The sequence below is a fragment of the Loxodonta africana genome, chromosome 4, assembly GCF_030014295.1.
Source record: "Loxodonta africana isolate mLoxAfr1 chromosome 4, mLoxAfr1.hap2, whole genome shotgun sequence".
Taxonomy (NCBI): domain Eukaryota; kingdom Metazoa; phylum Chordata; class Mammalia; order Proboscidea; family Elephantidae; genus Loxodonta; species Loxodonta africana.
The window spans coordinates 8,920,256-8,946,743 of NC_087345.1; the positions used below are offsets into that span (position 1 = coordinate 8,920,256).

The 26,488-nt window shown below is 42.1% G+C and overlaps 1 protein-coding gene across 1 annotated transcript in view; it reads left to right on the forward strand.

The window, feature by feature from the left end:
* The first annotated feature begins 1,463 nt into the window (after positions 1-1,463).
* The window catches only part of EFCAB6 (EF-hand calcium binding domain 6), a 338,133-nt gene continuing 313,108 nt past the window's right edge, over positions 1,464-26,488 (forward strand). Inside the window, exons 1-3 of the mRNA XM_003419798.3 lie at positions 1,464-1,864; positions 9,322-9,533; positions 22,627-22,715. Coding sequence (XP_003419846.2) covers positions 1,723-1,864; positions 9,322-9,533; positions 22,627-22,715 — 443 coding nt within the window. The 5' untranslated portion in view covers positions 1,464-1,722. The remainder of the gene's footprint in view (positions 1,865-9,321; positions 9,534-22,626; positions 22,716-26,488) is intronic.

Here is a 26,488-nt window from a genome sequence, read left to right on the forward strand (position 1 = left end):
CCAGAACTCTGAAAAGACTGCATTTGAGAATTTTTGTCAGGGCTCTTGTTGCTTTTGTGGAAGAGAGAATCTTCTGAGGGTCTCACTTGGTCATTTTTGCCGACGTCCCCCCCGGCTGTGCTTCTGGCCCTGTGTTGGGTTTACAGTGAAGCTCCGGCAGAGACTCAGCAAGCAGCACTCAAACCCTCTCCCCCGCGCTTCCCACGGGAGACGAGGATCGGCGACGGTTAAGGTGGAGGTGGATTTTCCCTTCCAAAAGCCTCTTTGTTTTTCTACATTGGAAGCTTATCAGATCAGCTAAAAACAAGGAATCCAAAATCATGATTTGGTGTTCACCTTAAGAATAGTCTTCGAAGCGTTAGTAAACAGGCATTTTTATCGTCTTCAGCTGTCCTTTCAGAAAAGGAACAGATAGGAGGTTAGCACACGTGTAAGGGGCCCCGGTGGCACAGTAGTTAAGTAAAGATGACAGCCTTGGAGACTTTATGGGGCAGTTTTACTCTGTCACATGGTGTTGCTATGCTTTGGCAATGACTTGATGGCAGTGGGTTTAAGCATCTTCCTCTGCTACGGGAGCAGCAGACACTCAGAAAGATAGCGTGAAATAGCAGGTACAGAGACTTGGACTTGAGTGACTGATGTCAACAAGTGTTCAGAGACTGGTGCCATCACCAAGGACTAGCCTGTCCTCTGTGTGTGTCTTGCGTAGTTTAGCCATGTGATGCATATCACTCTGACCATTTGGCTGGCTACAGCAACTGCTGCCACTCCTGTTGTGTGTCTTCCTGTAGCCTTGGCCTTAAGGTAACAGCCCTATTGACTAGGCATATTTCAGGATGCCTGTTTGTCCTAAGGCGCCCTGATGGTGTAATGGTTAAGAGCTCGGCTGCTAACCAAAAGGTCAATAGTTCAGATCCAGCAGCAGCTCCTTGGAAACCCTGTGGGACAGTGACAGTTCTACTTCGTCCTGTAGGGTTGCTGTGAGTCTGAATCAACTCGACGGCAGCGGGTTTGGTTTTGGTTTTTTATTTGTCCCGAGAGCCCTGGTGGCACAGTGGTTAAGTGCTTGGCTGCTAAACGAAAGGTTGGCTGTTTAAGCCAACCAGGTGCTCTGTGGGAGAGAGACATGGCAGAGTGCTTTTGTGAAGATTACAGCCTTGGAAACCCTACGGGGCAGTGTTCCTCTGTCCTCTAGGGTCACCAGGCCAGGTGCTCTGTGGGAGAGAGACATGGCAGTGTGCTTTCGTAAAGATTACAGCCTTGGAAACCCTATGGGGCAGTGTTCCTCTGTCCTCTGGGGTCACCAGGCCAGGTGCTCTGTGGGAGAGAGACATGGCAGTGTGCTTTCGTGAAGGTCACAGCCTTGGAAACCCTGCGGGGCAGTGTTCCTCTGTCCTCTGGGGTCACCAGGCCAGGTGCTCTGTGGGAGAGAGACATGGCAGTGTGCTTTCGTGAAGGTCACAGCCTTGGAAACCCTGCGGGGCAGTGTTCCTCTGTCCTCTGGGGTCACCAGGCCAGGTGCTCTGTGGGAGAGAGACATGGCAGTGTGCTGTCGTGAAGGTCACAGCCTTGGAAACCCTGCGGGGCAGTGTTACTCTGTCCTCTGGGGTCACCAGGAGCCAAAACCCACTTGATGGCAATGGGTTTGGTTTTAGCACCTGTGTTAGATGTGCTTTGAGGTAATGGAATCTGTGTGTTTTCTTTCGATATCACAGGGATTTAATGCACAAAATGGATATTACGCCACACTGGGATACTTCGTGTTCTCCCGCACGAGAACTCACACATTTAAGACCCCGCTCCTCCCCATGCAGAGTGTATTCAAGGACTTGTTTCCAAAATATGTTCAGGCCTTCTTCTACAGGTGAGTAGTCACGAGGAAACGATGACACTAACAACAGTAGATAACACATCTGTCTGTTTCCTGGGTGCCGGGCTCCGCTCAGAGGCTCCCCATGTCGTTTAATCCACACTCTACCCTGTGAAATAGGTTCTCTTGTCAGCCCTCTTTTCTACATAGGGAAACTGAGGCACAGGTTGATTAAGCAGCATGCCTAATCAGGCAACAGAGTTTATAAATGGCAAGGTGAGAATTTGAATTCAGACAGTGATTCCAGAATTCACGGGCTTAGCGACTGTACTGTGTGTCATACTGCCTCGCTCGGTTTTAAAAACAATGGAATTTGGTAGTAGAATTCCCCTAAAGCACATGTCTCTTCATTTTTCATGTGTTTGTTCATTTATTCACTTATTCACAAACATTTTCTGAGCCTTAATATGTGCCAAAGGAGCTGTGGTGGCATGGTGGTTAAATGCTTGGCTGCTAACCAAAAGGTTGGTGGTTCAGGCCCACCCAGTAAAGATTAGAGCCTTGGAAACCCTATGAGGCAGTTCTACTCTGTCACAGGGGGTCACTGTGAATTAAAATTGACTTGATGGCACCTAACAGCAACAGCAATATACTGTAGACGTTTTCCACATTAGTACATGTGTGTATTCCTTATTCTTTTTCATGGCCGCCTGGTATTTTGTAGGATCGATGTACAACAGTTTAGTCACTGTTTTCGTCTAGGCAGATAATCAGTAGTTTCCTTTGTGGCTTCTGGCTTTGTTGTCTCCTCCCTCCTTCTTTATAATCTTCTTCCTTCCTCCAGTTTTCACGTTAGAATATTTAGCCAAGTCATTTAACTGATATGTGTAGAGTATCTACTGTGTGTTCCAGGCTTTGTTCTAGGTGCTGGAGATATAGCAGTGAACACACACACACACATACACATAGAAAGATAGAGAGAGAGAGAGAAACAAAGAAAGAAAGAGAAGGGAACTGAAGAGAAGGAGGAGGAAGGGAGGAGGAGGAGAGTGATGAAGAGAAGAAAGAATACTCTAAAAAAGCAAGTATGATTCCTAGATAGTTATGGACAGATTCGTAATGGTAAGCTACTCTGTCTCCTTGTGCTTCATACTATATTCTATCCTTGTTCCATATTCTTACATTCTTTTAAGTCCTAAGAGGACTTAATCTGAATTTTCTCTCTTCTGAAACACATGGAAAAGAGAGGTCATGTCAGGAAAAATTTTATAGCGATTTCACTCCCGGTTGGTTCTTAATTTTGTGTCCGACTTGCCTCTAAGTCTTTCCCTTTCCTGGATAACTTAGTAAGGGCTAGCTATTGATATTCCTCGTGTATACTTTCTGCATTCTGTTCTTATATTCTATAATCTTTCCACTTAACGTCTAAACAGAACTTGCTCTCTCCTGAATGCTGAAATAATTACGGAAACTTAGAAACATGGAGAAGAGATCAGATCAGAAGGAAATTTATAGGGATTTCACTTCTAGTTAAGTGTTTATTTGTTTTAGAGTTTTTACAAGGTGCTTGAAAGCTTCCCCTTGAAGACTTACCCTATAGTCTTATTTCTGGATACTTGAATAGAAAATTGACATTAACAGTGCTCGACACTAAGAAAACCCTCATCCTGTGCCTTTGAAATTTTCCCCTTAGAAATTGACTGCATACTCCTAATTCCAGGTATTTGATTTGTCACTGCCTTAGTTATCTAGTGTTGCTGTAACAGAAATACCACAGGCGGATAGCTTCAACAAAGAGAAATTTATTCTCTCACAGCCGAGGAGGCTAGAAGTCCCAATTCAGGGTGCCAGCTCTAGGAGAAGGGTTTTTCTTTCTGTTGGCTCTGGAGGAATGTCCTTGTCATCAATCTTCCCTGGTTGAGGAGCTTCTCAGTGCAGGGACCCCGGGTCCAAAGACGCGCTATTCTCCTGGCTCTTGTTTCTTGGTGATATGAGGCCCCCATGTCTCTCTGCTCACTTCTCTCTTTTATATCTCAAAAGAGATTGGCTTAAAATACAACCTAATCTTGTAGATTGAGTCCTGCCTCAGTAACATAACTGCCTCTAATTCTGCCTCATTAACATCATAGAGGTAGGATTTGTAACACATAGGAAAATCACATCAGATGACAAAATGGTGGACAGGACAGCCACACAGTACTGGGAATCATGGCCTGGCCAAGTTGACCCACATTTTTGAGGGACACAGTTCAAGCTGGGACGGTCACTGCCAGGCTTCCGTGAAGCTCTGTCTTCCTCTGCGCGGTCTTCTGAACCATCGACCTGCCTGTGTCTCCTCGTGGCTAAATGCGGCCGGATTTGGTTCCTTTGGCGTCCTCAGTTCTTGGATGAGTTTTAAAAAATGACGGTTTTTAGCTTATCTGACTTGTTCTCATTGCTAGGGTGAGAGTGACAGTCTGTTGTGACTTTCCATATCCTAAACGGATGTAGAAAATTTTGTCAAATTGCCCTCCAGAAAAATTACACCAATTTGTACTCCCACCAGCGGGTTATGCAAGTTTGGTTGCTGCTTGTGTTTAAATTTCAGAAGTTGCATTAGGCACATGAGGTTAAAAAAAAGTTTTTTTTTTTTTTTTTTTTCAAATTGCAAACAGTTTCAAATCAACATCTTCTGATACTTTTAAATTAGAACTACTGATTGCAAAGATGGAGCTTCTGGAAAAGCCGCTAAACATATACACAAAAAGACTGGGAGAATCTTTCAAAACGGGGGCATAAATGAACAAATAGTCATCCCACGGTGATACTGGGAGCAGGAGGGTGGTTTTCAGGCTGTGTGGGCAGAGGGAGAGATGGCATCCACTAGGTGATGTTGATTTGTACACTTCCTCGATTGGATCAGTTTCTTCTGAGATCTAAGTGGCCAGATGGAGGGGGACACTGGGAGTCAGGAGATCTCTTTGGCCAGTTAATGTTTGAGATGCTTGTCACACAACATCTGAGCACAAGGTCAAGGAGGCCATTGGATGTCTGCAGCTTAGTGAGGAAGTCAGAATCTATAGTTTTGGTATGTTGTTGTTAGGTGCTGTTGAGTGGGTTTCAACTCATAGCAACTCCGTGCATGACAGGATGAAATACTGGCTGGTCCCGTGCCATCCTCACAATCATTGCTATGTTTGAGCTTGTCATGGCAGCCACTGTGTCAATCCATCCTGTTGAGGGTCTTCCTCTGTTTTGCTCACGCTCTGCTTTACCAAGCATGATGTCCTTTTCCAGGGACTGGACCCTCCTAGTTTTGGTACAGGGATGGTATTTAGAGACATTGGGCTGGAGGTACTGGACAGTCAGAAATAGAAAGGAAAGCATTTCTGAGCATCCTTGGAGGTCTTGTTGGAGATTTAAGCCCCTTTCCTCCCTCAGGGCATGATGCTCATTCCTCTTCTCTATCTCTACCTTCTCTTTAGGTGAGTGATATTCCAAACCTATAGCTTCTGACTTCCTCACTAAGCTCCAGATCATACCTCCAGTTGCCTCGTTGGCCTTTGTGCTTGGGTGTTGTTTGATGAACCTCTCAAACATTAACTGGCTGAACAGATCTTGACTCACCAGTGTCCTCTATCTCAGTAAATGGTGCCATCTTTTTTCTGGTGCTTCAAGTCTAACACCTAGGAGTTATCCTTGATTTCCCTTTTTTTCTTCATCCCCTAAAACCAATACATCAGCAAGACCTTCTGAGCTTGGTTTTTAAGCTATGTCTCCAATCTGACTCCTTTTTCCCCTACATCCAAAGCTACCACCTGGTTAAAGCCACAATCACCTCTTCTTGGTCTTGGACTCACCTCCTTTCTGGTCTTCTTTCCTCATTTCTTGCTCCTCTATGCTCTGTTCTCTAAGTAGCAGCCAGAATGATCTTTTCAACAACATGTTTGAGAACATCACTTCCCTGCCTAAACTCCCTTGAGCCTTCCCATTGCTCTTTGAAGAAGACCCCAGTCCTTTAGGCACACCCCATGTAAGCTGGTCTTCACTCACCCTGATCTCAGCCCTTCCTGCTCTCCGTCTCACCCAGTACATGCTTACCCTGTCCACACGGGCCTTTTGCTTTCCCGGACACAGCAAGCTCATTCTTGCCTAGGGGTTTTCCAATGGCGGCTGTTTTCCTGGCTGGCTCATTTCTATCATTCAGGTTTCAGCTCCTAAAATGACTCCGAAAGGACTTCCCTGACCGCCTCATATCAAATAGCTCCCAGCCACTCCCTGTCACCCTGCTCTTACCCCTTCATTGCACTCACCTCTATCTGCCATTACCCCTTATAACTTACTCACCTGTTTCTGCCTGTCTTCTCAGCTCCAGATGGTAAGCTTTACAGGAGAAGGGCCCGTAGCTGTCTTATTTGCTACCACACCTTCAGTGCCTAGAATTGTGGCTGAAATATGATAGGTTCTTAGTATTTTTTTGACTAAATGAATGGATTCTACTTTCTTAAGGGCCAACATTTCACAGGGCTTCTTTCCTCTCTTCCCCCTTGGCCTGCGTCCCCCATGGCATCCCCTCTGTTGTTCTCACACCTAGTCCACTCCTTTTCTGATCTCCAGGTTTATGTCTTCATCTTTCAAATGGCTATCCCCACTTACATATCCTAAACTGAACTCATTATCTTTCCCACAGACTTCTTCCTCTCCTGTTCCAGGAATCTATTGCTATGTATAAACTACCTCAAACACAGCAGCTTAAAATAACAGTCATCTATTTCCCTCACAAATATGTAATGTGGGCAGGTTTCAGGGACAGCTTGTCTCTGTTCCATGCAATTCAGCTGAGGAGGTGCAAAAGTTGGGGGTGCTTTCCAGCGGGGAGGGGGCTGGAATCAACTGAAGCTTGGCTGGCAGTTGTTGCTGGCTATTGGCTGGGACCTCAGCTGGAGTTGTCAGCTGGAGTGCCTCCCTGTGACCTTTCTGTGTGACTTCTTGGCTTCTTCACAGTATGGCACCTGGGTTCCAAAAGTGAGCATCTTAAGAGGACCAGGCAGAAGCTGTAGTGCTTTTTTTTTTTTTTTTTTAAATGCCCTAGCCTTGAAAATCCCATAGCATGGATTCTGCCGGAGTCACAGGCCCACCCAGATTAAAGGGGAAGGAACATACACCCCACTTTTTGCTGGGAGGAGTGTTAACCTGACATTGTAATGAGAGTATGCGGGATGGGAGACATTGTTGTGGCCATCTGCCACATCTCCCAACATTCTCTTTCCCAGTGAATGGTGTTACTACCTACCCAGCCACCCAGACAGGATATAAAGCTTTACCCTCTTCCATCTACCTCACCTGGCACACCAAATCAGGAGATTCTGTGGACTCTACCTTCTTAACATCTTTTTTATTCACTCCTATTTTTTGCTCCGCGAGCATGACATCGTTGTTGTTAGGTGGTGAGTTGGCTCTGACTCAAAGCGACCTTACGCGTAATGGAATGAGACGCCCCGTCCTACACCAACTTCACAATTGTTGCTGTGTTTGAGCCCATTGTTGCAGCCACTGTGTCAGTCCATCTTGTTGAGGGTCTCCCTCTTTTTTGCTGACCCTTAATCAAGCGTGATATCCTTCTCCAGAGATTGGTCCCTCCTGATGATATGTCCAAAGTAAATGAGACAAAGTCTCACCATCCTTGCTTCCAAAGAGCATTCTGGCTGTACTTCCTTCAAGACAGATTTGTTTGTTCCTCTGGAAGTTCATGGTATATATAGTGTTCTCTATATGCGAACACCGCAATTCGAATGCATCAATTCTTCTTTGGTCTTTGTTTTTCATTGTACAGCTCTCATGTGTGTGTGAGGCAATTAGTAAAAAAAAAAAAAACCAAAACAACAACGATTGCCATTGAGGCAAATCTGACTCATGGTGACCCCATTTGTTACAAAGGAGAATTTCTCCGTAGGGTTTTCTTGGCTGTATCTTCACAGGGGTAAATTGCCAGGCCTTTCTGGGGCACTGTTGGGCAGGCTTGAATACCAAATTTTATGGTAGTACTTGAGTGCAAACCGATTGCGCTCCCCTCCGTTATTAATTGCTTAAGCATGCTATACTTGACCAACATGTCTCCTTAATGCCAGTCTCTTCTCCTTTCTGTACACGATGTTGTTGCTGTTAGCTGGTTATCAAAAGCAATTTAAATGTTCTTTTATTACCTTTTATGTTCCTATGTACCTATTATGTCTCCCTTTTCTTTGAAAGGGAAACAATATGAATTTAAGAATTACATATTTTACGCACAATACAGAGGAAGTCAGCACAACTGGTCTAAACAAAAAGCTAAGAAGTTTCCTGAATACAACCAAACACTTCAAGGGACAGAATAGCAGGGGTGGGGGTCCGGGGACCATGGTTTCAGGGGACATCTAGGTCAATTGGCGTAACAAAGTTTATTAAGAAAATGTTCCATATCCCACTTTGGTGAGTGGCGTCTGGGGTCTTAAATGCTAGCAAGTGACCATCTAAGATGCATCAGTTGGTCCCAACCCACCTGGAGCAAATGAGAATGAACAACACCAAAGACACAAGGAATTATTAGCCCAAGAAATGGAAAGGGCCACGTAAACCAGAGACTGCATCAACCTGAGACCAGAAGAACTAAATGGTGCCTGGCGACCACCAGTGACTGCCCTGACAGGGAACACAACAGAGAGTCCCTGGCAGAGCAGGAGAACAGTGGGTGCAGAATTCAAATTCTCATAAAAAGACTAGACTTAATGGTCTGACTGAGACTGGAGGGACCCCAGAAGACACGGCCCCTGGTCTCTCTGTTAGCCCAGAACTGAAATCATTCCCGAAGCCAAGTCTTCAAAGATTAGACTGGACTATGAGACATAAAATGATACTTGTGAAGAGAGTTCTTCTTAGCTCAAGTAGATACATGAGACTAAACGGTCAGCTCCTGTCTGGAGGTGAGATGAGAAGGCAAAAAGCGACCGGAGCTGGTTGAATGGACATGGGAAATCTAGGTGGAAAGGAGGAGTGTGCTGTCACGTTTTAGAGAGAGCAACTAGGGTCACATAACAATGTGTGTATAAATTTTTGTATGAGAAACTAACTTGAATTATAAACTTTGACTTAAAGCATAAGAAAAAAAAGGAATTACATATTTTTCCTTCAAAAATTGGTAAGGGGATGAAAAATGAATATGATATTTTAAAGATTTATTTCAAATGACATTAATTCTTAACTAGATTTTCTTCCAGCATCCATGTTTTTCACTTGTAGTGACATATGTCCTTTATAGGGAAGCTACTCTTTGCCTTACTTTTTTTTCCCCCTACTGACGTTACTGACTAAAGTGCAAAAGGTAGAAGATGGCAGCAGGACTTCCATGGCAGGTCATAGAATGATTCGATGTGTAAACCTAGATATAGTAGAAGAAATGATTGCTTTAGAAGCTCAACTGGTTCTTTTAAACAGTGGAACAGATTTTTAGTATCTTAACTTTAAACACATTTAATAAATACCTGTCTCTCTTACAGCCACAGCTATTGCAAATCCAATACTATCCTCCTTAGACATTAAACGGATTTTATTTAAAAAAATGACCGACAAAGGGGATGAGGTGAAGAAAGCCTTCCAGCTGCTGGATACCGGTCAGAACTTGACGGTGTCGAAAAACGAGCTGAGGAGAGTCATCGGCACCTTCCTCCTGCCTCTCACGAGAAACCAGTTCCAGGACGTGTTGGCTCAGGTACGGTATGCGCCACCCGCTCAGGATAAGCCAGCCAGGGAAGAGGTAAAGGAGACTGGAGGGACATGTAATCGGTTTTCACTTTTCTCCCACTGTTCCAAATTAGCAGTTGAAGTTTTGTTTATTTTTCACCCTTCAGTAAATTAAATTCTGGCAGATTTGGGATCACGATCAACATTTACTTGGGTCGTATTTTTAGTGTGTATCACTGTCACAGCCATTTCCTTTCTTTTTCTTTTTTTGAGGCTTCCATGTAAGAATATTTGACTAATTATATTTTGGGGCTTAGTATATGGTGTTGAATGGTAATTGAGCACCTACTATGTGCTAGACCCAATGCTAGGCGCCAAGGATACGGATAAATCAGCCATGGTCCCTTGAGGACTTCACAGTCCAGTGAGAGATTACGGAAGTGTTGATAAGTGTTGTTGTTGGCAGCTGCTGTTGAGTCAATTCTGACTCATAGTGACCCCATGTGACAGAGTAGAACTGCACAATAGGGTTTTGTAGGCTGTAATCATCACAAGGTGGACTGACACAGTGGCTGCAACAATGAGCTCAAGCATAACAACGATTGTAAGGATGGCGCAGGACCGGGCAGTGTTTCGTTCTGTCGTGCACAGGGTCGCTATGAGTCGGAGCTGACTCGACGGCACCTAACAACAACAACACAATCATCATCTCATGTACTTTGGACATGTTACCAGGAGGGACCAGTCCCTGGAGAAGGACGTCATGCTTGATAAAGTAGAGGCTCAGCGAAAAAGAGGAAGACGCTCAAGGAGATGGACTGACACAGTGGCTGTAACAATGGGCTGAAGCATAACAATGATTGCGAGGACGGTGCAGGACGGGGCAGTGTTTCCTTCTGCTGTATATAAGGTTGTTATGAGTTGAAACTGACTTGACGGCACCTAACAACAACAACAGTCTTTATGGAAGCAGATCTCCAGGTCTTTTCTCCCACAGAACAGAGGTACCGGTGGCTTCGAACCACTGACCCTTTGGTCAGCAGCTAAGCACTTAATCACTGTGCCACCAGGCTCCTTTCTGACAAATGCTAGGACAGGGGTAATTACAGGGTGGGTTGAGAGTTAGAGGTGGGGCATCTATCTAAAAATGAGGGTTGTAGTCCTAGAAGCCTTTTTGGAGGAGGAGGCAGGATAGGCTTAATTTGGACAGAAGAGTGGATGTTAGCTAGATGAAAGAAGATGGGAAGGGCAGTATGGGCAGAGGGAATAGCCTACGTGAAGACTTGGAGGCCTGAGTTACATCTGAAGTAAAGGAATGTATGTCAAGTTGTGGCAGGAGTAGTGAGGGACCAACCCTATAAGGTATTGACACAGCTTGACTTTTGTGGAATTCTCTGGAATCTATAGGGAGCTGGTGAAGGGTTTGCAGCTGGGGGTGATGCAGTCACTTGGGGAGGGACGAGGAGGATGAGTGCCCTTGGGGCTCTGAATGATGGACCATATCAGGGGATGCAAATAGTAAACACTGGGTGGGGTCCGTGCCCTCCAAACCAAACCCAAACCCAAACCCATTGTCACCTAGTTGATTCCGACTCATAGTGACCCCCGTGTGTTACAGAGTAGAAATGCTCCGGAAAGGCCCTTTCGGCTGTAATCTTCACCGAAGCGGGTTTCCAGGCCTTCTTCTGTGGTACTGCTGGGTGGGTTCGAACTGCCAACCTTTAGGTTACTAAAAAGGAATAAGCAATACAGTAGGAATTAAACACTCTTGAAATAAATCTACAGGAATCAATACAGTAATTAAACCAAAAAAACCAAATGCATTGCCATTGACTCGATTCTGACTCATATACGACCCTATAGCGTTGTCATGAGATGATACAGTAATTACAACAGTGGAAACGTTGAGTTGGAATATTGCTAGTGCTCCTTTCAGTCAAATAATGGAGTTGGTGCAGGCATACAGACAAGTAAGTATTTTTTACGCATTCTTTAGTTTTTAACTGCAGTTTGGCTTCATGCTATTTCGTGGTGTTTAGAAGCCTGCTTCTTTTCAGAGTTTGTTCTACAATCCAGCCCAACCCAATTTGCTTACTTTCAACACAGGAGAATTATGTGTTAGGAAAACAAATAACCGAGTGGATTTTAGGCATTCCAGAATTCCAGTCTTAACCTCCGGGACTGACTCATATCCTGTCACCGAATTTGTTTTCTGTATTTTCAGTTATTTGTTGTTTCTTCTTTGGGTTTATACCACAATACTGTTTCAAGCTTTTCTCTTTCCCTTTAATTTTGTCTTTCACTGAATTTGGGAATGTTTCGGCCAAAAAGTATTTTTGCATCATTCTTGCCTCTCTTGGACTTTTTGATATTGTCCCACCGGCCCCTGAGGCTCTGGTCATTTAAAAAACATATTTTTTTCTCTCTATTTTTCAGATTGGATAATGCCTATTGATCTAACTTCAAGTTCACTGACTATTTCTTCTGTTATCTGAATTCTGCTGTGAAGCCCATTCAGTTAATTTTTTATTTTGGGCATTGTATTCTTCAGTTATAGAATTTCCACCTGGTTCTCTTTTGTATAATTCCTACTTCTCTGTGTAGATTTCTTTTTTTTTTCTTCAGTTATGAGCACATTTCTTTTACTTTACTGACCATAGTTAGACTACCTGCTTTAAAGCCCTTGTCTGATAATTCTAACATCCTTCCCTTGAGAACAGGTCACATTTCCCTGTTCTTCACATTTGAGTCTACTAGGATAATATCACAGACAAGTGGTGTTCAATAGCAAGATGAAGTGAGCCACATATGTAATTTAAAATTCTCTGGTAGCCACATTAAAAAAACCAAAAAGAAATAGGTGTAATTAATTGTAAAAATATATTTAATTTAACCAAATGTATCCAGAGTATCTCATTTCAACATGTAGTCACTGTTAAAATTATTAATGAGATAATAATTTTAATAAGTGCTGAAGGAAGAAGTCCAAGCTGTGCGTAAGGCATTGGCGAAAAACAAGGCTCCAGGAACTGACAGATGTTTCAAGAAACTGACACAATGCTGGAAATGCTCACTCATCTATGCCAAGAAATTTGGAAGACAGCTACCTGGCCAACCGACTGGAAGAGAGCCATATTTGTGCCTGTTCCAAAGAAAGGTGATCCAACAGAATGTGGAAATTATTGAAAAATATCATCAGTGTCACACACAAGTAAAATTTTGTTGAAGATAATTCAAAAACGGTTGCAGCAGTGCATCTACAGGGAGCTGTCAGAAATTCAAGCCAGATTCAGAAGAGGATATGGAACAAAGAATATCATTGCTAATCTCAGATGGATCCTAGCTGAAAGCAGCGAATACCAGAAAGATGTTTACCTGTATTTTATTGACTATGCAAAAACATTTGACTGTGTGGATCATAACAAATTATGGATAACATTGCAGAGAATGGGAATTCCAGAACACTTAATTGTGCTTGTTCGGAACTTATAGATAGACCAAGATGCAGTAGTTTGAACAAAACAAAGGGATACTGCATGGTTTTAAGTCAGAAAAGATGTATGTCAGGGTTGTATGCTTCCACCATACTTATTCAATCTGTATGCTGAGCAAATAATCTGAGAAGCTAGACTATATGAAGAAGAACATGGCATCAGGACTGGAGGAAGACTTATTAACAACTTGTGATATGCAGATGACATAACCTTGCTTGCTGAAGGTGAAGAGCACGTGAAGCACTTACTGATGAAGATCAAAGACTATAGCCTTCAGTATGGATTACACCTCAACATAAAGACAACAAAAATCCTCACAACTGGACCAATAAGCAACGTCATGATAAATGGAGAAAAGATTAAAATGGTAAAGGATTTCATTTTATTTGGATCCACAATGAACACCCATGGAAGCAGCAGTCAAAAAATCAAATGACGTATTGCATTGGGCAAATCTGCTGCAAAAGACCTCTTAAAAGTGTTCGAAAGCATGGGTGTCACTTTGAGGACTAAGGCGCGCCTGACTCAAGCCATGGTATTTTCAGTCACCTCATATGCATGTGAAAGCTGGACAATGATTTAGGAAGACTGAAGAAGAATTGATGCCTTTGAATTACGTTGGTGAAGAATATTGAATATATCGTGGACTGCCAGAATAATGAACACATCTGTCTTGGAAAAAGTACAGCCAGAATGCTCCTTAGAAGCAAGGATAGCAAGACCTCATCTTACGTACCTTGGACATGTTATCAGGAGAGACCAGTCCCTGAAGAGGGACATGATGCTTGGTAAAATAGAGGGTCAGCAAAAAAAGAGGAAGACCCTTAACAAGATGAATTGACACAGTTACTACAACAGTGGGCTCAAGCAGAGCAGCAGTTGTGAGGATGGTGCAGGACTGGGCAGTGTTTTGTTCTGCTGTATATAGGGTTGCTATGAGCCGGAAATGACTCTATGGCAGCTAACGACAATAACAAAATTAAATAAAATAAAAATTTCAGTTTATCAGTTGCATTAGCCACATTTCAAGTGCTCAGTAGGCAAAACATCTATGGCCGTTTATAAAACAGTGCAGTCCTAAACCTTGTGAATGTTGTTGTTGAGCCTCTGGGTTATGTTATAGTCTTCCAAAGAGTGTTGATACTTTTGTTTGGCCAAGCAGTTAACTTGCAAGCTGTGTCTTGCGTGTGCTGAGCAGCATCTTATTTCAGTTCAGTTCTTTCATCTTTAGCTGGGATGCTCTAAGCCTGAATTGCACATGCCTGGTTCAGGGGTCTGCTAGAAATTTGGACGGAGTTTATTTATATAAATTGAGTCTCTTCCTTTGTCACTCTGCTTTTTGAGATCCTTCCCGTCCACTGTCTAGTGGTTGCTTTGGGTTCTGTGTACTGGATCTTTAGGCCAGAAGGACAGTGCATTTTCTCTTGGGGTTTTGGTGCTCTGTGTTGCACAGAGACTGTGGCTGGCCTGCAGGCTCAAAGCCCTTCAAAACAGGAGACTCCCTACATACCTGTCCCTTGTGCTAAGTTTTGATTTCCCTTCAAAATCTGCCTGCTTTTGTTTACTCCCCAGAGCTTTTATATAGTTTGTGTGTGTGTGTGTGTGTGTGTTGACCAGATTTTAAAGGTCTTGTCTGTGGGAGGGTTGGTCTGTTGTGAGATTTCTCTTGCCATAATAGGTGCACAACTTCTTCTTCTTTGTCTTTTTTTTTTTTTAAACAATCACAAAGTTACAGAAAGTTGGAAGTATAGTGCAAAAAACAATTTTCTTCTGAACCATTTGAGAGTCAGGTGCTCTATTACTCCCAAGTATTTCAGTATGCGTTTCCTTCAAACAAAGACACTGTCCTTTATAACCACAATGCATTCAGTCAAAAATAAGGATGCTAAACTAGCATCGATTCATTACCGTCATCCGAGCCAGAACTCATCCAGCACTCGCCAGTTGTTCCAGCAGTGTCTTGTAGGACCCAGGTGAGAATCACATGTTGCATTTGCTCTCATATCTTTTAAACCCCATTCAGTCTAGAACAGTTCTTCAGTCTTCCCTTGACTTTCATACTTTGGAGACTGTAGAATGTCTGTTGTTTTGTAGAATGTCCCCAGTTTGGGTTAATCTGATGGTTCCTTATGCTTAGATATTGAGAAGCTGTGGTCAGGGGACTAGAGCCGCTCGTTGCTCTCAGGAAGTCACTGCCTCCAGGCCCTGTCAGTAGGAGCGCTCTAGGGGATAAAAAAAAAAAAAAAAACCAATGCCGTCGAGTCGATACGTGTATATATTTTTTCACACACATATATGCAGGTATTTACATCTGCGTTTATTTCTATATCTATTGTTGTTGGGTGCCGTCAAGTTGATTCCAACTCATAGCGACCCCATGTGACAAAGTAGAACTGCCCCATAGGGTTTTCTCGGCTGTGATTTCTACGGAAGCAGATCACCAGGTCTTTCTCTTGCAGAGCTGTTGGATGGGTTTAAACCACCAACCTTTTTGTTAGCAGCCTATCACTTAACCGTTGTACCCCTAGGGTTTCTATTGTCCTTATTAGGTGCCCTCAAGTTGGCTCCGACTCATAGCGGCCCTATGTGACAGAGTAGAACTGCCCCATAGGGTTTCCTAGGCTGGAATATTTATGGGAGCATGGTGGGTTCAAACCTCCAACATTATGGTTAGTAGCTGAGTGCTTAACCATTGCACCACCAGGGCTCCTTATTTTCTATATATATAAACCTCTCTGTATATTGAAAACAAGGAGTTCTTACCAAAACCATCAATTCTAATCCAACACTTCAGGGTTCATTCTAGTTTCCTCCCTTTCCGTATTTATAACACCCTTCTCACACGGTGAGAATCGTGGTCTGTTACTTATTGATCAGCGTCCCCCCGTCATGTAACTTGTTTTCAGCACTCCCTCTCACCCATGTGGATGTCCTCTGTCCCCCACTTGGGCTCTGACACCCCACTCCAGGCCGTCCCTCTATTGTGATGCCATCCTCACCCATTTGAGTGCTGACATCCTGCCCTGGCCAACCAGAGCTGCCGCTCACTGCAGACCCCGTTGTCCTCTGCCCCACCCAGTGACTCTGAGACTGAAGGATTAGAGAAGGGACAGGAAGGAAGGGAAGGGGAAAGGAAGAGCTGTTCCCTTGCCGTTTTAAAAAACACTTCTAAAATTTCACAAATAGTCCATATCGTTTTTTTCACATGTCTCTATTGTTATCTACATTTTTAGAACGGCTTTATTCAGATGTAATTTACAGACCATAAAATCCACCCCTTGGAGGTGTACAGTTGAGAGGCTTTTAGAGTATAGTGTCCAGGGTAGAACAAGCATCACCACTCTCTGGTTCCAGAATATTTTCATCCCGCCCAAAGAAACCACATACGCATTAGCAGTTGTTCCTGCTTCCCTCCCCCCAGTGCCCCCATTCCCCAGCAACCACCAGTCTGCTTCCTGTCCCTGTGGATTTTCCTGTTCTGGGCATTTCAAATCAATGGACTCGTACAATATACGGTCTTTTGTGTCTGGCTTCTTTCGTTTAGCATAAATGTTCTCAAAGGTCATCCATGTTGAAGCATGAATCAATACTGCGTTCCTTTTTATGGCTCAATAATAGTCCATTGTATAGCTATTCCATGGTTTATTGATTCGTCTTTTGATGGACTCTTGGGTTGTTTCCACTTTTTGCCCATTGTGAATAATGCTGCTATGAACAAGTTTTTGTGTGGACATATGTTTTCAGTTCTTTTGGGTAGATACCTAGGAGTGGAATTGCTGGGTTGTATGGTAATGTTTTCTTGCTTTCAAAGAACCTTTATCCTTGCAAAGAGTACATCAATTTCCTCATAAAGTCAATTTAACTGATACTTTGTACCAAATGGAGAATTAAAATGTTATTTCCTGCTAATGACTCCTTATATTCATGATTTAATGTTCATTTAAAATTTTGACAGTCTTCCCAAGCTGATCAGTTATGCAGGAGCAGGAAAAGTACAGAAGATATGAAATGCGTATCTGTTTTTAACAGACACACATGAAAAGCTACATCTGTTTTTAAAAGAAGTCACTAAGAACTGTAGCACCTCAAAGACTTCTTAAAAAACAGGTCCTGATGGTTATCCTCCCACTCATAGTGACCCTATAGGACAGAGTAGAACTGCCCCGGAGGGTTTCCGAGGAGTGGTTGGTGGATTCAAACTGCTGACCTTTTGGTTGGCAGCTGAGCTCTTAACCACTATAGGATCTCTATGAGTCAGAATTGACTTGATGGCAATGGGTTTGGTTTTTTGGTTTGGGTAGTTACCCTAAATACTAAGCATATTTCTTTCTAGAATCTTGAGCCCCTGTGACCTGAGTATAAATCAAGGAAGCTGGAGTGTGGTGCATTGTCAGGAGGTCAAGTTTACTGGGAACGAAGGGCAGGGCTTCCCATCCCCATCCCTGGAGCTCATAGTGGCTGTGACTTTTCTAGATCTTTTAATGACTAATTCATGTCAGTAGTTAACGTAAGTAAGCCTAACTGGAAACTCATAAAACCGGTAAAATAGTTCATGGCAATTTTGCATTAAAATTATAATAGGGCTTTCCAGTTTTGTTCTGCATTTGCTTTAGCGTTAATTTTATTTCCGGAACGCTGTCAGGAATTGCTTCTCGGGGTGTTTTGATGTTTGACCCGGGAGAGAATGATGAGGAAACACTGTTTGTACCCCCACCTTAGTCTGCATTCGTGACCAGACCATTGCCGAGTCCATACTGACTCATAGCAACCGCATGAATAGTGTTATGAATTTTGTTTTTATGTGGATGCTTCAGAGTCTCTAAGTATTAATTATTTTTAAATAAATAGATTCCAGAGAGGGAAAACTGAAGTTCTATTCCGGTCCCAGTGGTTGTGCCAGGTTGGGGAATGAGAAAGGCTTCTTTGAAGATATATATCAACATGATGGATACTGATTTCACAGCTGCCCTCTCCCACCATTAGTCTAGGAATTTACTTTTGGGGACTGACCTAGGGATGGTTTTGATTCCTAAGCATTTTGGCCAGAATCACAAATACTGAAAAGGGGAGGACCGAGCAAGCTCTTCTTTTCGACTAGGTTCTGTGGTTGTCTAAGGGGCTTGGCTCTGGAGACCAATCATTGCAATAATTTACCTGCCACATTAGATTCTGTATTAGACCATATATAACGAGAGGAAATGTGATCAAAGCATCAGTAATTTGATAGATTTAGTTTTTCTTTATAGGCATGGTGGTTAGTGTAGTGGGAAGAACTTTAGCCCTGGAGTCACAGGATCTCTGTCCCTTAATGGCAGTGTCATGCAGGCAGGTCACACCTCCACTCCATGAAATGTAGACCATGACACCACCCTCAGAAGGTTGTTTTAGGGTTAGATAATTTAATGCATGTAAAATGCCCGGAGTTGCTGTTTTTGTTGTTGTTAGGTGCCATTGAGTTGGCTCCAACTCATGGCGACCTTATGTGTAACAGAACAAAACGTTGCCTGGTCCTGGGCCTCACGATCACTGGTATGTTTGAGCCCATTGTTGCTGCCATTGTGTCAAGCCATCTCAAGGAGGGGTTTTTGCTGACCTGCTGCTTTACCAAACAGGATGTCTATCTTAGTTATCTAGTGCTGCCATAACAGAAATACCCCAAATGGGTGGCTTTAACAAACAAATTTATTTTCTCACGGTTTAAGAGGCTAGAAGTCCGAAGTCAGGGTGCCAGCTCTAGGGGAAGGCCTTCTCTCTCTGCTGCCTCTAGGGGAAGGTCCTTGTTACTTGGTTCCTTGGTGATCTTTATGTGGTATGGTATCTCTCTTTCCCCATCTTTGCTTTCTTGCTTCTTTTCTTAAATCTACTCCCTTTATATCTCAAAAGAGGTCAACTCAAGAACCCTAAACTAATACTGTCTCATTAACATAACAAAGATAACCCACTCCCAAATGGATTATAACCACAGATATAGGGGTTAGGGTTTACAGCACAGTTTTGGGGACACAATTCAATGCATAACAGTGTCCTTTTCTAGTGATTAGTCTTTTGTGATGACGTGTACAAGACCTCGTCTTGTCATCCAAGATAGATTTGTTTGTTCTTGTGGTGGTTCGTGGTGTATTCAGTACTCTTCACTAACGCCAAAATTCAAATGCTTCGATTCTCTTTTGATCTTCCCTTTCCATTGTCCAGCTTTCACATGCATTTGAGGCGATTGAAAAGACCATGGCTTGGATCAGGTGCACTTTAGTCCTCAAAGTGACATGTTTGCTTTTTAACACTTTAAAAAGGCCTTTTGCATCAGATTTGCCCAATGCCATACATCGTTTGATTTTTTAACTGCTGCTTCTGTGGTTATTGATTGTGGATCTAAATAAAATGAAACCCTTGATAACTTCAATCTTTTCTGCTTATCATGATGTTTATTGGTCCAGTTGTGATGATTTTTGTTTTCTTCATGTTCGAGTGTAATCCATACTGAAAGCTATAGTCTTTGACTTTCATCAGTAAGTGCTTCAGGTTGTCTTCATTTTTGACAAGCAAGGTTGTGTCATCTGCATGTCACAGGTTGTTAATGAGTCTTCCTCCAATGTCGATGCCACATTCTTCTTCATATAGTCTAGCTTCTCGGATTATTTGCTCAGCACACAGATTGAATAAGCAAGGCGAAAGGATACAACACTGATGCACACCTTTCCAGTTTTAAACTACACAGTATCCCCTTGTTCTGTTTGAACAACTGCCTCTTGATCCACGTACAGGTTCCTCATGAGCACAGTTAAGTACTCCGGAATGCCCATTCTTCCTAGCGCTATCCACAGTTTGCTATGCGCCATGCAGCCGAATGCCTTCAGGTAGTTGATAAAGTACCGACAAATATCTTTCTGGTATTCTCTGCTTTCAGCTAAGACCCATCTGACATCAGCAATGATATCCCTGGTTCCACATCCTCTTCCGAATCTGGCTTGAATTTTTGGCAGTTCCTTGTTAATGTATGGCTGTAGCCGTGTTTGAATTATCTTCAGCAAAATTTTGCTTACATGTGATATAAATTATGTTGTTCAATAATTTCCACATTCCATTTGAGAGCCTTTCTTTGGTGTGAGTACAGATATGGGTCTCTTCTCGTTGGTTAGCCGGGTAGCTGTCTTCTAAATTTCTTGACGTAGATGAGTAAGCACTTCTAGTGTCGTATTTGTGTTTTGAAGCGTCTCAATTGGTATTCCATCAATTCCGGGAGCCTTGTGTTTTGTCGGTGCCTTCAGTGCAGCTCGCACTTCTTCCTTCAGTGCTGGTGGTTCTTGATCGTATGCAACCTCCCGACGTGGCTGAATGTCAACCAGGTCTTTTTGGTACAGTGACTCTGTGTATTGCTTCCATCTTCTTTTGATGCTTTCTGCATCACTCAATTTTTTGCCCATAGAACACGTCAGGAATGCAACTAGAAACTTGAATTTTCTCTTCAGTTCTTTCAACTTGACAAATGATGATTGAGTTCTTCTCTTTTGGTTTCCTAACTCCAGGTCTTTGCACACCAAGAGTAATGTCATTTAGTGGATGTGAGCTCTATAAATTTAAGTTTCTTCCCTTCCTTATTTGCCCTTTTCACTACCAAATGCATGAGTGCATCCAGGGTTCTCTTGAACTACGTATTTAATCTATTCTTGCCCTTCTTCTATGAGAAGATTAGGGAAACTTTGAAATGTTTATGCAAGATTATATCTACTAAAAAAAGCCCTATTGGGAGTAGAAGTCATGAGTATCCTTTCCAGGAAAAGTCTTCTACAGAGTCTCCCCCCTCCCTCCTTCCATGAGCTCCTCTCCCTATGTTCTCATTTCTGAGTTAAACACGTCTTAAACAGTAAACAGAAACTCATCCTTTGGGAAAAACTGAGATAACCATGCTAGGCTTTGAGGCTGGAATTTTAAGGGCTAAGTGAATATCAAACTTGATTGTGTAGACTTGGGAACCATTCAAGTGTATGGAAAATTGTACTTTGTGTATTTTGTGCGAAACTTAATAAAATATATTTGTATTGATTATATATTTTCTTTATGTTTATTGTAATTTCAGTCTCATAATGCTGTTTTTCTTTGGAAACCCTGGTGGCGTAGTGGTTAAGAGCTACGGCCACTAACCAAAACGTCAGCAGTTCAGATCCACCAGACGCTCCTTGGAAACTTTATGGAGCAGTTCTACTCTGTCCTATAGGGTCGCTAGGAGTCAGAATTGACGGGTTTGGTTTTTATTTTAATGCTGTTTTGGAAATTGATGATTTTCATTTTTTTTAGAAACTAACTTTTTTTAGAAGTAATTCCAAACCTCCAGAAAATCTGCAAGAATAAGAACAGTGTCACACAGCATTTACCAGATTTGCCTGTTGTTGACGTTTTACCCTGTTTGCTTGATCATTTACTCTCTTTCTGTGAGTGTGTGTATGCAAATAATACATACCATGTAAACAGACAATGCATACATGGTGTTTTTCTCTGAACCATTTGAGAGGAAGCCACTTATATTGTGGTTCTTTAGTCCTAAATACTTCAGTATGTATTTCCTAAGAATAAGGATTATTCTCTTACATAATCACAGTAGCTGTAAACTGCAGAGAATTTAGCGTTGCGAGAAGACATTTTATCTCCTGTCCATATTGACCTCATAATGTCCTGTAGAGCCTTTTTAATTTAAGAATAACTTTTTCTATGTTAAAAGTACGTGAATCCTCAGAAAGTTCGTATGACACTAAGACTTACAGTGTAAAGTTATGCTGTGGGCTCAACCTCTTGGGCACTGCATATATTAGAATGTATTTCTGCTAATTTTGTTTTTTAGATAGATTTAGATTTTAGTGTTTTTTAGATAACTTGTTGGCTTTTAATTGAGCACAGACTGGCATTCTTTGATGGCGTTTGCACTTGGTTTGCTGAGGACGCACATCAGCCCGGACATCCATATTGTCGTTGTTAGGTGCCATCTAATCACGTCCAGCTCTTAGCGACCCCACGTACAACACAACGAAACACTGCCCGGTCCTGTGTCATCCTCAAGTATGTTGTTATGCTTGAGCCCATTGTTGCAGCCACTGTGTCAATACATCTCATTGAGGGTCTTCCTCTCTTTCGCTGACCCTCTACGAAGCATGATGTCCTTCTCCAGGGATTGATCCCTCCTGATAACATATCCAAAGTAAGTGAGTCGAAGTCTAGCCATCCTTGCTTCTAAGGAGCATTCTGGCTGTACTCCTGTGTTAACTAGTTGTAAATGTTTAATAAGGAGCCTTTGTGGTGCAATAGTTAAGGTCTCAGCTGTTAACCGAAAGGTTGGAGGTTTGAACCCACCCAGCAGCTCCACAGGAGGAAGACCCGGCAATCTGCTCCTATAAAGATTACAACCTAGAAGACCTATTGGGCAGTTCTACTCTGTCACACGGGGTCGCTATGAGTCGGAATTGACTCAATGGCACCTAACAACAACAACAACAACAAATGCTTACTAGAATGCCCATCCCATTAATAATATCCTATATTGCATCACAAAGGCTACAATTTTGAGACTCACTACACTGTCCACTGCTGAGATCTTAACTCTCTGTCTAACATGCTGTCACCTTTTGTTTTTGAATGTAGATCCCCCTCACCAGCTCAGGTACTGTGCCGTACCTTGAATTCCTGTCCAGGTTCGGTGGGATGGACCTAAATGTAAATGTTATAAAGAGGTAAGAGTTGTGTTTGCTCAGGTGAAAACGTGAAATCTGAAATAATGAGTAAGAGCTGTGACGTAATGCCGCTGGAACTAATTATACCAGCACATACACAGTGAAACCTGTGAGAGCTAGCCTTTAGCAGGACTGCCATGTTTTTCTCAGTCTCACAAGTGTTTCACCTTTGACAGGGTACAGTCTTACCACTTTTCTGTCACTCATTTTAGTGGAAAATATTTGAGTTTTCCTTCTCTGACAGGTTTCCACCTTACACAGGTTTTTTTTTCCAAGAATTGATGCCTTCGAATTATGGTGTTGGTGAAGAATATTGAATATACCATGGACTGCCAGAAGAATGAACAAGTTTGTCTTGGCAGAAGTACAGGCAGAACACCCCTTAGAAGTGAGGATGGCAAGACTTCGTCTCACTTATTTTGGACATGTTATCAGGAGGGACTAGTCCTTGGAGAAGGACATCATGCTTGGTAAAGTGGAGTGTCAGTGAAAGAGAGGAAGACCCTCAACGAGGTGGAGTAACACAGTGGCTGCTACAGTGGGCTCAACCATAGCAATGATTGTGAAGATGGTGCAGAGGACCAGGCAGTGTTTCGTTCTTTGTACATAGGGTCACTATGAGATGAAGCCACCTTGATGACACCTAACAACATGGGCCCTAAACATCAGACCACCAAAAACCAAAAATCTTAAAAACATATGAAGAGATAAAAAATGAAGGCTGAACACCAGCGGAAACAATATCCAGTAGAATCAGATTTTCAAATGCTTAAAATATGGGAACTACCAGATATGGTATGTAACACCAGTGTGTTTCAATAAGTCTCCCTCCAATCCTGATGCCCTCTCCTTCTTCACCTAGTCCAGCTTCTTGGATTATTTCCTCGTTGTACAGATTGAATAGGTATGGTGAAAAGATACAGCCCTAAAGCACACCTTTCCTGACTTTAAACCACGCGGTATCCCCTTGTTCTGTTTGAGCGGCTGCCATGTGCAGATTCCTCGTGAGCACAATTAAGTGCTCTGGAATTCCCATCCTTTGCAATGTTATCCATAATTTGTTCTGATCCACACAGTTGAATGCCTTGGCATAGTCAATAAAACACAGGTAAACATCCTTCTGGTATTCTCTGCTTTCAGCCAGGATCCGTCTGACATCAGCAGTGATATCCCTGGTTCCATGTCCTCTTCTAAATCTGACTTGAATTTCTGGCAGTTCCCTGTTGATACACTGGTGCAGCCGCTTTTGAATGACCTTCAGTAAAATTTTACTTGAGTGTAGTATTGATGATATAGTTTGATAATTTTCGCACTTGGTTGGATCACCTTTCTGGGGAATAGGCATAAATATAGATCTCTTCTAGTCAGTTGGCCAGGTAGCTGTGTCCTGAATTTCTTAGCACAGATGAGTGAGTACTTCCAGTGCTGCATCTGTTTGTTGAAATACCTCAGTTGGTATTACGTCAATTCCTGAAGCCTTGTTTTTCGCCAGGGCCTTCAGTGCAGCTTGGACTTCTTCCTTCAGTACTGTTGGTTCCTGCTCATGTGGTCCTTCCTGAAATGGGTGAACGTCGACCAATTATTTTTGGTATGATGACTCTGTATATTCCTTCCATCTTCTTTTGATGCTTCCTGAGTCATTTAATATTTTCCCTGTAGAATCCTTCAGTATTGCAACTTGAGGCTTGAATTTTTTCTTCAATTCTTTCAGATTGAGAAATGCTGTGTTCTTCCCTTTTGGTTTTCTATCTCCACGTCTTTGCACATGTCATCATGATACTTTACTTTGTCTTCTTGAGCCACCCTATGAAATCTTCTGTTCAGCTGTTTTACTTCATCATTTCTTCCTTTTGCTTTACTACTTGACTTTCAAAGCAATTTTCAGAGTCTCTCCAGACATCCACTTAGGTCTTTTCTTTCTCTCCTGTCTTTTTAATGACCTCTTGCTTTCTTCATGTATGATGTCCCTGATGTCCTTCCACAGCTTCTCTGGTCTTCGATCATTAATGTTCAATGTGTCAAATCTGTTCTTCAGATGGTCTCTAAATTCAGGTGGAATATATTCAAGGTCATACTTTGGCTCTAGTACTAAACTTCTACAAAAAAAAAAAAAAAAAACTTCTAGTACTCAAAAATAATTGTAGATATAAAATTTAGTGGATGAATGAAAATGGTGGCTTAAACACAGCTGACAAGAGCACTAGTTGAGTGGAAGATGAATTTGAAGAAATTATACAGAGTGTAGCACAGAAAAACAAAGAGATGTAAGATATGGAAGACAGTTTTATGAGATATGAAGGATAGGAAGAGAAAGCCTAATTTACTTCTAATTGTGTTTCCTGAAAGAAGAAAAAGGGTAGGGCAGAAGTAATATTTGAGGAGATAATGACCAAGAATCTCAAGCCAGATAAAAAGAAGTACCTACTTAGGCATATCATGGTAAAACTGTAGCATCAAATTCAAAGGGAAAATCTTAAAACGGTGAGAAGAAAAAAATGGATTGACTCCAGAGGAGCGACTATTAGACTTTGACTTCTCAACAGTGACAATGAAAGCTAGAAGACAGTGGAAAAATATTTTTATTGTGCTGAAATAAAATATCTGCCATCCTAGAATTCTATAGTATATTTATTAGAATAAGAATGAGCTTTTTCTGAGGGATCTCCTGGGACCCTCTCCTCTTCCTGTTGTGGTACAATACTTATCCACTGATACCAGAGTACTTGGAAAATAGAGAAAAATCTGACACCTTTGCCTACTGCTCAAGGCTTCAGTTCAACCAATCTTGTATGCTTTCTGCATATCAATTTGTATAAAAATAAGAGGCAGTCAGTGAATTAGTCATCTTGGGACATTGGCAGAGTTGCAGCTTGAATTCCCTGAATCTGTGGTGGTAGGATTTATTATTCTGGTCATGGCACTTCTGAAAATATGGATTGAGAGCCCACATTTTGTCCAATCTCATTAATAATAAAGGGAATTTATTGCTTTCCTGTATATTGTAGGAACATGTAATTGGTTTTGACATTTTTCCCACTGTTTACACAAATGTAAGCCACTAGATATCATTTTACACCCTCCAGATGGGCAGTATTTAAAATTCTTGCAGTATGAAGTTGGTTAGGATGATGAAATGTTGATCAGGAGACAGAGTACTGGAACTCTTACACATGGCTAGCAGGAGAATAAATTTTGAACAGCTATTTTGGAAATGGATTTGGCATTATCTAAGTAAAATTGAAGGTGTGCATTTATGTTCATCAGTGAGATTGGCCTATAATTTTCCTTTATAATGCTACTTGTCTTTGTCAAGTTTTATTATAAAATATGCTGAGCACATGAAACGAGTTGGCTTTCTTCCGTTTTTATATTCTGAAGAGTTTATGTAAGGTTGGGATTGTTTATTCATTGATCAATTTCGCCTGTAAAACCCTCTGGTGCAGTCCACTCTGAGGAAGTGTTAAGTTGAACCATATGAACTTGCAGATATTTGACTGTTTTTATGTACAAAAATTGCAATTTCAGCAGGTTTTTGAAATTGCAAAAAAAAATCATCTGGTTCAATCTAATATTTGGGGATACAAAAGGATGAGAAGCCTCTGAGGCGGAGGGATGTGGTTGGGAAGGAGGGTGCGTGGTACTGTGCCATTTCTTCATCTGAATGGTGGGTACACAGGTACTTGATTTTTATTCTTTAAATTTGAAATATGTGTTATCGTGTTTTGTATCTATTCAATATATAATTAAAGCAATTTAAAAAACATTACCTTTAC